General features: G+C 49.2%; 1 protein-coding gene across 1 annotated transcript in view; it reads left to right on the top strand.

Annotated features, from left to right (window-relative positions):
* The window catches only part of Plxna4 (plexin A4), a 454,568-nt gene that overhangs the window by 398,057 nt on the left and 44,264 nt on the right, over window positions 1–12,247 (top strand). The window contains exons 18-21 of the mRNA XM_041675360.1: window positions 247–486; window positions 990–1,136; window positions 1,721–1,955; window positions 5,814–5,956. Coding sequence (XP_041531294.1) covers window positions 247–486; window positions 990–1,136; window positions 1,721–1,955; window positions 5,814–5,956 — 765 coding nt within the window. The remainder of the gene's footprint in view (window positions 1–246; window positions 487–989; window positions 1,137–1,720; window positions 1,956–5,813; window positions 5,957–12,247) is intronic.

Here is a 12,247-nt window from a genome sequence, read left to right as displayed (position 1 = left end):
ACCAATCACTTCCACAGTTCACTGGGTTTTTGTTCTCACCCTACCATTTTTACCCAGTTTAGAAAATACCTAGTCACTGCCATATTCACTCTGGACAACGTCAGAGATAGGAAACAGCTTCAGGGTGGGATCTGTGAGCAGCCAACAGTGTGACCTGGTGCTCTCCTCCCCAGTAGCATATAAAACCCCATGTAGTACCAATGGCACCCAGGAGGTATTTCTCATTGTCCCCTCTGACTCCTACAGATCTGTGAGGTCCTCAATGCTACTGAGATGACCTGCCAGGCTCCAGCCCTTTCCCTGGGTCCTGACCACCAGTCAGATCTCACTGAGAGGCCTGAAGAATTTGGTTTCATCCTAGACAATGTCCAGTCTCTGCTAATTCTCAACAAGACCAACTTCACCTACTATCCTAACCCTGTGTTTGAGGCTTTCAGTCCCTCAGGAATCCTGGAGCTCAAGCCTGGCACCCCCATCATCCTAAAGGTATTCCAAATACGTTTTCATAGCACTTTAATTATCAATTACTGATTTCTTACTGGGAGAAAGACTGGATATTTAATATATAATCTGTTATCTGCTGTTGTCACAAAACACTTGATGCTGGGTACTTATAAAGGAAAAAACAGCCAACTCGCTCATTGTTCTGAAAAATGGAAGACCAGTAATAGTCTCGGTTCTCATGAAGACCTTCTATCAGGAGCACATACATGTAACACTGGAACCAGGAGGGACCTTTAAGATGTGGGGAAGTCATGGTCTTCCATTAAGTCCCACATCTTTAAAGTCCCATTATCTCTTACAGTATAGGGGACCAAATTCCTAACACAGAACATCTAACATATGTACCAATTCTTAGGACTTCTTACTGATGACGGCCTCTTTCGCAGTTCATCCATAAGATGGCATAATGGTTAGGAAGTCATGGAAGTCACCAGCAGCTGAGGTCCTGACTCAGGTTGGAAATGGGGGCTTTCCTGTCTGCTTAGGGCAAGAACTTAATCCCACCCGTGGCGGGAGGCAATGTGAAGCTGAACTACACCGTGCTAGTCGGGGAGAAGCCGTGCACCGTGACAGTGTCCGATGTTCAGCTGCTCTGCGAGTCTTCCAACCTCATCGGCAGGCACAAAGTGATGGTGAGGCCACTGAGATCCCATTGTGTGCGGATGGGGCTTGAGGGATGCTGGGTGGGAGTGGCTCAGCTGGAGACTTCTGCCCACTGACAGCTTCCCTCCCAGCTCACCCAGACCGTTCCCATGTGCCTGTCCCACTAGCCAGCTTCTAGGGTCACTCTGTCTGTCCTGACTGGTACAACAAGGGCAAATCATTAAACAGAGTCATGTTCTGTCTGTTAGGGCCAAGAAGGCCTTTAAGACAAGGATCGTATCGGTGTACAGTGGTCCATGATGCCATTTCTGTGTCTTAGTTCTCAACCTGATGGCAGGACAAGTCTCAGGGAAGCCAGCTGTTGGTGTTATATCACTGTGTTTGCACTGCAGTAGTGAGCTGTTCCCTTATGATGACTGTGTCCTCCTGAGTGAGAGATGGGCACACTTTCTAGCGGAAGGGTGGTCTCTGCTGTCCATGCTCTCTCTTCTATTTTTCTGATGGGGTGTGTGTATGGGGGGGTGGCTTCTCACTGACAATCACGTTTCCCTTCTGACTTAGAACTCTTCCCCAGTCTGCCCTGCTACAGCCCCTCTCTTCTCTGTGTCCACAGGCACGGGTGGGTGGCATGGAGTATTCCCCTGGGATGGTGTACATTGCCCCAGACAGCCCGCTCAGCCTGCCCGCCATCGTCAGCATCGCAGTGGCTGGTGGTCTCCTCATCATCTTCATCGTGGCGGTCCTCATCGCCTACAAACGCAAGTCCCGAGAAAGCGACCTCACGCTGAAGCGACTACAGATGCAGATGGACAACCTTGAGTCCCGTGTGGCCCTGGAGTGCAAAGAAGGTACGAAGTGTCCAGGTGCTGGTGCCTGGTGTGGAGTCTGTGTGTGCACACGTGCGTACTTGTCACATACAAACAAGTACGCAGGCTGGGCAGCAGTGGGTAGCGTTAGAGGCTATGTATGCATGTAAACATAAATAAGACAACATATGTATGTATATACACATATGTGCCTCTTTACAACACCAATAAGCCTTGGCAGCATTTGACAGTGCTGAAGGTTATATACATGTCTGTAAGTCCATTAGCCAGCTGGTGGAACTGCAGTGAGTGGTAGTTATGTGTGTAAATATACACATGTGTTCATGTCTTTCATTTACAGGCCAGCTAGCTAGATATAGCAGGCAGGGATGGAGGTTGTGTGTATACATGTATATACTTGTGTGAGTCAGGGTGTGTGTGTGTGGCTACCTATGTGTGTGCCTCCCATTCACAGGCCAGCAAGCTGGGCTGCACTGGGTGACCTCACAGGCTGGGTATTTGAGCTGCAGAACCTTTCTGCCAGTCTGAGCATAACCTGGGTTCCAGACCCAAAACCCTATCTAGCAATCTATCTCTGGTTTACTCCCCACTCCATCCAGATATGCTGCTGAGATCATCTATACACTAAGAACACTGTCCAGATTCAGAACTCTGGTAGCAGGGGATGGGAGTTGCCAGTCTCCTCCAGGGAAGACCTGGGGTTGTCTCCACATGATACATGCAAGCAATCCCGTTAGAAGAAGTTTTCTTCTATCAGCAGGAAGGGAATTCGGTGGGCTTGATCTGTGATTTCAAAGGAAGAGTGTTTCACAGCTCATATTTGAAAAATGTACCCAAGCCACCGTGAAGGGAGATCAGCGGTGTCAAACCCAAGAAGGCAGCTTAGCTCGCAGACTCTTAGAACCCCAGGACATCCTTCTGTAAGCCCGCTCTGTGAGGAAGGAACTGAACTGTCTCTCAGTGGGTTGTATATACCCAGTGTTAATCCAGCCCTGTACTCCAGCATCATACAGGTTTCCACTGGTGAAGCTCTGCCTCTTTTGATGGGGACAAGGCTCCAATGCATCTATGCATCCTTCAGCTGTCATCCCGGCATCTGCCTTGTGGGACTGTTAATTACTGCCTTTTATTATATTTACACTGCTTAATTTTTTTTCTCTGCAATGTACTCTTCCCTCTAATTAGGTGTAGTGATTAGAATCTCTTTTATGTGTGGCAGGCGTGAGGCTTTGAATGTTGGAGGCGCCGGGTGACTTAAAGGAAACTGCAGACCCATCAAACCTGACTCCCTCCTTTTTCTCCTGGCCAGTGAAGCAGCCCAATCAGAGGAGGCAGCTGAAGGGAGTGGGGGCGGGGGTGCCAAGCTCCTCTAGATGCTCCTTGGGGAAGAAAGGCTCAGTGGGCAAAATACCTCTGGAGTCCCAATGGGACCATGACTTCTAGCTGGGGACCCTTATGATACTGGGTGGAAGGAGGCATCTTACTGCAAAGAAGTTGAGCATGGAGGCACTTTCCAGGATGCCAAGGCGACTTCTGCATGTTTATGAGGCAGCTTGGGCTCAGGGCAAGGGTTTGTGTGGAAATTTCACTGTCAGCCAGGAAGCTACCCACACCTACACTAGAATACGCCAGCGTAGCCCTGAGCTTTGGTTATATTGGCATACATGTGTGCAAGCACACATTTCCATTCTGCATCCTCACTGACATGCTTGCACACCCTTATATAAGTTAAAACAGGCAGACACTCAAACATGTGCACCCCACTCCTTCCCACTTACACACACACACGCGCGCGCGCACACACACACACACATACACACACAGAGAGATATATGTTCTTTACTCTGGATATGCACAAGTGTGTTGGTCAGTTTAGAACACTGATCGAATGACCCAACCAAACCAACTTAAAGGAGGGCTTCTTTTCTCATGGTTTCGGAAGGTTCATCCATCATAGAGTAGGTGGAGCATGGTAGAGCGCTAAACTGACAGCTGACAGGAAGCAAAGCAGAGCAGAAACAGAAAGGGACCCAGGCAATACATAGTCCCGAGGACAGCCCCACACTCCAGTGATCCCAGGCCTCATTTTCCATAAATCGATGCCTTCCCATCAGCAACATCATATTATGAATCCATCAAAGGATGAGTCAATCCATCAATAATTACTATCTCACTGTCTCTGAAAATGCCCTTACAGACACACCCAGAGATAAGCCTCACTAATCTCCTAGGTACTTCTCAGTCCACTCAAGCTAGCAATTAAGATGAGCCATCAATACCTGTTTGTTAGGCTGTGGTGACGGTGCATGCCACAGAGGTCTCCTGGCTTCCTTTAGGAACACGCAGTTGCTCGCATGCATTGGAGTGTGTTCAGAAGCATTCGGGCTTCTGCCTCTTGCGTCACTGCTTGACAAGAACCCCAGCATCCACGTAACAGAATGGGGAGCAAGGCCATGGAAAGGGAGCACCAGAAAAGGCTGTGGTCTGCTAGTGTCCAGCTAAGCCCCCATCCTTACCAGGGCTCTCCTGGCATCGAGACTCATGGAAACCCACAGACCTCACGTCAGTTTGCCATAGCCACCAAAAGGGACAATGCAGGACCCCGTGTGCAGTTCAGGGTACTTGTATCATGCTTATATGTCACCATGCACCATTAGGTAATGGGCTTGCTCTTTGATGTCCCTAGAGCCCTTAGAGCTTGTGAGTCCCTTCTGAACCCACCAACTACTCTTTTCCCCTAGTCTTAAGTTTATATAAATGAAAATAAACATTGGTTAGGCAACAATCACAACTTGTTCTTTGTCAGTGTGTGCCAATGCAATCTGTTCATGTGTGTACATGTATGTTTATACATGCATGTATGCAGATGTGTGTGGGGACATGCATGAAGGAGAATGCCATACTTTAGCAGGACTGACAGCTGCAGCTCTTAGGTAGCAGAGGATGGCCTCAGGGGGCACTGTGCCAGGATGGAGTATGCCAGTGTTGGCTCTGGGCTGTACTGCATGCCAGATTTTCCTTGCGGCCAGCTGGGGCCTTGTGACTGTATCCATCTGGAGGTCTAAGCTGCCCTCACAGACAATTATAACCCACCAGATAGCATTGCATTGGTGCAGGAAGGTCAAAGGTAAGCCTTCATATCCATGCAGAAGATATAAGTTAGAGTGGCCGGCCCTCTGCCCAAGCCTTGGTTTCTAAGAATTACATGATCTAGAATTGGATATTCAAACTTTTTTTTTTATTGTTCTTGACTTTGTAAAGAAAACTCAGTTCAAAGTGCAGCACTAAGCATAGGCTAATCTCTCTGTCCTGTCCCCTCTGTCCTCCTGCCTTTTTATATTTCCCTTCCCAACAGACTTTGCAAACCTTTTGATCCCTATAGCATTATGTCTGAGGGTAGCTTTCCATTCCTTTGCTATTTGAAAGACTTGAGGCTCCAGACCAGCTTTCTCCCACGCTGATGCCATCTAGCCCTGTCATTCTTACATGCACAGGTCCCTAGATAACACCCCCAGGAACCAGGGTGATGGTTGTGAGCATTCTTAGAGAGGTAACTCTCAGGCTGGCCCTCATCCACTGGCCCTAGCAGCTCACAAAATTCTCTGCTGTTTTTCTTCAGGCTCTGCCCACCTTGTTTTTTAAACCAGGGTCTGTCACTGGCCTGGAGTTCTCCACCTGGGGTAGCCTAGCTGGCTAGTGAGTACCAGGATCCTCCTGACTCTATGTCCTGAACGCTAGGCTTACAGTTGTGTACTACCATGCCCAGGAATTTTTTTTTTTTGAGATAAGGCTCAAAGCCAGGTCTTCATATTTGCAAGGCAAGCGTGTTACCTAGTGAGCTGTCACCACAGGCCCCGCATGGGCTTCTCATTGTGCCAGCTTTTGCAGAGCTGCAGACAGATATCCATGAGCTCACCAGTGACCTGGACGGAGCTGGGATTCCCTTCCTGGACTACAGGACCTACACGATGCGGGTGCTGTTCCCAGGGATTGAAGACCATCCTGTGCTACGTGACCTGGAGGTAAGAATCAGTGCCCCCCCTCCCACCCCCCTCCCGCCGCTGGTGTCGTGGCAGGAAGCGCAGCATCCTGATTCAGAAGTGAGAAAACTGAGGTCAGGAAGACAGCACGCCTTGCCTATGGTCCCCAAGCCAGTTTCTTGGTAAGATGGAGTCAAAACAGATCACAGGTTTTAGTGGAGCTTTGAGGTCTTAGGTGCTCATAGAGCCCTTACAGGATTGAATGAATAGAGAGAACCTTCTTCCAAGAGAAACTATACACGTATGTCTTAGATATTTTTCTTTTGAGTGGTGAGACACCCTGACCAAGGTGACTTACAGAAGAAAGAGTTTATTGGAGCTCACAGTTTCAGAAGGTGAGTGAGTCCATGAGCATCACGATGAGAAGCATGGCCGCAAACAGGCAGGCATGGTGCGAAGCGTTAGCTGAGAGCCTACATCTTTAGGCAACAATCATAAAACAGAGAGATCTAACTGAAAATGGCACAGGCTTTTGAAACCTCTAAACCCACCCACACCATCACACCTCCTCCTCCAACGGGGCCATATTTTGTGAACAGTGCCACCAACTGGGGACCAAGCGTTTACATGTATGAGCCTATGTGAGCCGTTCTCATTCAAACCAATCCAGTGTAGACACAACCAAATATTATGTCAGATAAGCATGGAGAGTTCATGGACTTGGGTTTAGTAAACCACGGTATAAAGGGTTTTGCTAATTAATTGGTACTCAATATGTGTATGAGGGATTTTACCGTTTGACGCTTCCATTGGGAAAGACAAGCAATACATGAGGAAGGGAGGTGGAAGTGGGAATGATAAAAACCCTACTGTTGTACTGCTATCTTTTGAAAACGTTATCCCATTTGCTGTCTTGCATGCTATCTCACTTATGCATATAGTTATATTACACTCTATTCTGAAAGGGCTTTCGAACGGCTTATCAAGATAAATAGCAGGGGAAAGTGAAGAATGATGAATGAGGAAAACAGGGAGAAATAGGAATCCTGAGGGATGACCATCAGAAGTTGTGAGCCCTTAAAATCCTTACTCAGTTTTAAGTAGTTTTTATGCATTCAGCCATCTACATTCCCAGGACAAGAAGATTAAACCCATTTTAAAGGTGTGCAAAGTATGAGGGCAGAGAAGCCCAGGGAGTGACTAGTGCACACAGTTGCTGGGGGCTGAGCCAGAAGCAGAGTCAAGGCTGCCAGACTCCATGTGTCTTCCGGCTGTGAGCCTGTGTGCCGTAACTCTGGATGTCCTTCGGCTCTGCTAGCCTATCAGGACGAAGCAGAATCGACAGATAAAGCAACAACAGAAAGTAAGATGCAAGTCCGTGTGCACACACAATTGTCCACACAGTGAAAACAGACCCTGTGCTCAGTGTTGTAGATACTGATGTTGGAGGAAGTGTCCACATGGGGTCTCTTTAGTTGCAGCAGGCTGTGCACCATTGCAACACATGCTGCTCATTCAGTCATGCTTACAGCACCGTGTTTCTCCATAGTTGTCTATTAGATGATGCAGAGCATGTATGCATGCAAGTGTGCATGCATTCACATGCACACATGCATGTGTGCTTGTATATGTAATTTTCTAATGAGAAAATGTGTGTTTCTGTCTTAGAGATAATCTCCTTGCCCCTCCGACCTATATACTCTACTAAGCACTTTCAGAGACTGTAGGCAATGGCCCCACCTTCTCTTTGACCGTGAGCCTCTAGTCTCTCAATATATGCGTGAGTGTGTGTGTGTTTATACTTGTGCCATATGTTTATGCACAAAGATACTAGGAATCTCAGGACACCCACCCCATCCATTGCCTTCTTTGGACTCTTCATCTTTGCTCCTCCCCCTACTACTATTTTCCTTGTCTTTCATCTTTCCTCAGCCTCACTTTAATTTCCACCCAGATTCCAGACTTCTCAGAACATAAAAGAGCTCATGAGTTTCTAACCCAGAGAAGTTGGGGCGGGAGGGGGATAAGCAGATAGGTCACTGTCTGTGTGTGTGTGTGTGTTGCTGGTGTAGAGACTATGTCCTTCACCATCATGATCTGAGGTGGGGACCCTGGCATAGCGTATCAGTGCCGGAAACATCTGAGTGAAAGAATGTCTGTCTGTCTGTCTGTCTGTCTGTACTAGAGAGGACACAGCAATCCTAGCAAGGGTGGTAATACCCTGTCTGTGGACATCAGCAGAAATAACCTAAGACTTCAACCAGGCTGGGTATATAGTTATTTTGTTCATTTCACTAGTTCAAAATCCCATCTGCATGAGCATATAACTTTTGAATGGGGTTTTTGAAGCCCATGTCAAAATTGGACCCAGAAATCAGCTCTACCATGCTAACACTATGGGATTTGTGGGCGTTATGTGGTCTTATTGGACTAATATTTGTTCGTTTCCAACTTGTCCTTGCTATGGAACGTTCTTCCTTGGTGTTCTGGGTGTGGAGATACCCCATTTATGAAAGCCGTGTTTCCCTGCCATTTCATCCGCATGGCCACATGGCCGCAGCAGAAGGTATAAAGGGAGCCTGTCTTCTTGCTTCGCTAGGTCACTAGATCGCATGGGGCAATGGAGGCACTCGAGGAAGAGACTTTCCTGGTCCTAGTCACATGCCAGTCCTTTAAAAACACAAAGAACTACCAGCCCCTCATTCCCAGTTTCGACCCATCACTGGCTCCGAAATTCTAACCTATTGGGTTACAATTAAAATTTACTATCCAGTTTTATAGGCGCAGAATTCAACTAAAGTGCAGAACCATCTGGGTAATAAAGAGTATTTGGTTTCAGAGTGACTTTGGCCAGGGGTGGGGAGGGGCGGCAGAGTACGAGCGTGGTGGTTCTGGGTACCCTTTCCCAAGATGCTTCACTTCCATCTCCACTCTCTATCAGACGGGGAGAAAATGTCCACCTCCAGCTCCAGGACAGAGAGGGATGCATGTTAGACATCTAGAAACTCCTGGCAAACAGAGACCAGAAAACAGCAGTCCAGGACATGCAGAGACAGATAGTAAAACCACTGCTGATTCTACGCACAGGCTGCGTGCCACGTACTCCACACACATTATCTCATTTAGAGTTCGTAAAACATTATGACACAGGCCCTCATATTCCCATTTTATAGACGAGGCAGTAGACTCAGGAGGGGTTGGATTTCTCTTCCACACACAGTTCCAATGCCCTCTGATTCCAGAACCCAGGCTGCTGACAGTGGTATCTTTCCTGCAAGAGGCTAGCCAAAACTGTCCTGCCTTGAACCCCAGGTGCTTGCTGGCCACGGGCATAGGAATTTTTTTAAGGTGCAAGAGAAGCTCACACTGTAGGTTCAGAGGGTGGAGTGCCATGGAGCTGGCACAGTGTCCTCTCCATATGCTGCACTGCCAAACCTGCTCGTGACTACCTCTCCCTCTGACAGCCTCTCTCTCGGGACAGCCTGAGCAGCTGGGTGGGTGGCTGTGCCTGGGAAAGCTGCAGGGAGAAGCTTGTGTTAGCTTTGAGATAGCCCTTGAATCCAGGAGTGGGATAGATGTGGTGACAGGTGGGGAGACTGGGTTGGAAAATCCAGCACTGCCCTTTAGCAGTAGGGTGGCCTGCGACAAGTGTGGTGATTTCTCTAAGACGCTGAGAAGATCACAGCTGTCCTGTGTAAGACTGTTAAGAATGCACACAATATGTGCAGGGCACACAGTGCCCAGGAAACAGTAGTATCTGCCATAGTTAGTTCAAGTAACAGAGGAGTCACGCTGAGGAGAGCTGGAAGGAGAGGATGCAAAGCATGACCACGTGTGTGAGGAGGCAATCACACTTTTAGGGAAAAAGTCAGGAGGAAGCAGACAGGTGGTAAATGAATGCTTGAGCTGTGGCAGAGGGAGGCTACCATGGATCCGCTGCCAGTACTGCATCTGTCCACCATGGGTCAGGGAACCAAAGGAGCTGGGTATAAGGTAAATCAAAGCTGGGCCCTCTTGTGACAATGAGGGACTCAGGAGGGTGGGGCTATGATGAGGGACAAGATGAGCTGCCAGGTTGTCCTAGCTGATACCTACTGTATACTCTTGGATCTGTCCTCCCTTCTCCATCTGAGAACTGGCTTTCCAAGTACTAGTGCTGCGGTCAGAGGATGACACGGGACTGGTTCTGGGAGCATACAGGCTTCCTCTGAGATTCCAGAACCATCAGAATGACCTGCTGCCAGGAAAGCTCGCTTAAGACCCCCTTCTAGGCAGAGTAGATGGAGGCCCAGTGCGCCCTCTGCAGAGGAGCTGGGGACTTGGAACTTGCTTCTAGCTGACATCAACCTGGATCCAGAACACAGGGGCTTCTGAGTTGAGGGGAGAATGACTATTTCTGCCACCTTCTGTGACCTAGAGCCAACAGGCGATCTCTGTCTGCCTCTGTCAGCCCTTTCTAGTTGAAACCCCGGGAGTACGGCAGAATAAAATAGCCGCCCTCTGTGACTCCACTGTGGGTGGCACTCAGCACAACAGGCTTCTCACAAGTTGTCTGTGCCATGCAATGTCCCATGGATAGGGTAGGACACAGTCCTGACAGCTTGGGTCATGGCCTAGCTTTGAGGCTTCTGTCTTGGGATCCTGAGGAAGCTCCTGTCCTCATGCTGTTCCAGAGGTCCTAACACAGCCTGCACCCTAGAGTGTTCTGTGGATTAAACAGGCCAATACATCAGAATCAGTCCAAAGGAGACTTGGCAGAGAGAAAGGTCCATATGCATATTAGCTCTTTCAACAACATACTTTTCTGGTGAAGAAATTAACAGCTAGTGAGTGACGGTGACAGAATTTAGCCCAAGCCTGACCAACTTTGAAACAATGTTCTTTGACATACATGGCAGTCCTGCAGTCCTTCTCAAAGACCTGAGGGGTTGGGACATAGCCCTTAAGAATCTCTCTTGGCATCTCTGTCCCTCTGCCTCACAATACATTCAGGTGATGCACTCAAGGAGACAAGCCCGGCTCAGTGTTCCAAGAAGGAACCTATGAGGGCCAGGCCTGTGGCTGCATTCCCAAGAGTTCATTGGTTTTCTCAAAAGCAAACATGCAAAGCAATATGCATATATCACTGCTCAGGACAGTGACTGACAGGTCCTCAAGAGAGCCCACCTGTCCCATCCATTGAGTCGCTGTTCAGATCAAGAGGCAGCACCAGGTCTCTAGGCATCCTGTGTGCCCTTCCAGCTGCCCAAGCAAACAACCTCACTATTACTGTTATCTTTCCTGTCCAAAATCAGAGTTTGAATGGTACTCTGTGAGGAGTGAGCCACTCTAGTGCCCGTCTAGCCCTCTCTAGTGCCCGTCTAGTCCACTCTAGTGCCCATCTAGCCTACTCTAGTGCCCGTCTAGCCCACTCTAGTGCCCATCTAGCCCACTCTAGTGCCCGTCTAGCCCACTCTAGTGCCCGTCTAGCCCACTCTAGTGCCCGTCTAGCCCACTCTAGTGCCCGTCTAGCCCACTCTAGTGCCCGTCTATCCCACTCTAGTGCCCATCTAGCCCCCTCTAGTGCCCGTCTAGTCCACTCTAGTGTCCATCTAGCCAACTCTAGTGCCCGTCTAGCCCACTCTAGTGCCCGTCTAGCCCACTCTAGTGCCCGTCTAGCCCACTCTAGTGCCCATCTAGCCCACTCTAGTGCCCGTCTAGCCCTCTCTAGTGCCCGTCTAGTCCACTCTAGTGCCCATCTAGCCTACTCTAGTGCCCGTCTAGCCCACTCTAATGTCCATCTAGCCCACTCTAGTGCCCGTCTAGCCTTCTCTAGTGCCCGTCTAGCCCACTCTAGTGCCCATCTAGCCCACTCTAGTGCCCGTCTAGCCCTCTCTAGTGCCCGTCTAGTCCACTCTAGTGCCCATCTAGCCCACTCTAGTGCCCGTCTAGCCCACTCTAGTGCCCATCTAGCCCACTCTAGTGCCCGTCTAGCCCTCTCTAGTGCCCGTCTAGTCCACTCTAGTGCCCATCTAGCCCACCCTAGTGCCCATCTAGCCCACTCTAATGTCCATCTAGCCCACTCTAGTGCCCGTCTAGCCCACTCTAGTGCCCGTCTAGCCCACTCTAGTGCCCGTCTAGCCCACTCTAGTGCCTGTCTAGTCCACTCTAGTGCCCCCGTCTAGCCCACTCTAGTGCCTGTCTAGCCCACTCTAATGTCCATCTAGCCCACTCTAGTGTCAGTCCTCTTCATTCAGTCTGTTCATAGCACTGGCCACTTTGCTATGGTGAGGAGTGGAACATTTCCATCTCAGGGCTATGGAGCATCCATCCCTTCCCTTGCTGCTGGGTATC

Source organism: Microtus oregoni, unplaced genomic scaffold, assembly GCF_018167655.1.
Source record: "Microtus oregoni isolate MIOR12 unplaced genomic scaffold, Mior012 000026F_ref0000081, whole genome shotgun sequence".
In the NCBI taxonomy this organism is placed as follows: domain Eukaryota; kingdom Metazoa; phylum Chordata; class Mammalia; order Rodentia; family Cricetidae; genus Microtus; species Microtus oregoni.
The sequence above is the reverse complement of the archived record's forward strand: the minus strand, read 5'-3'. Positions and strand labels throughout refer to the sequence as shown.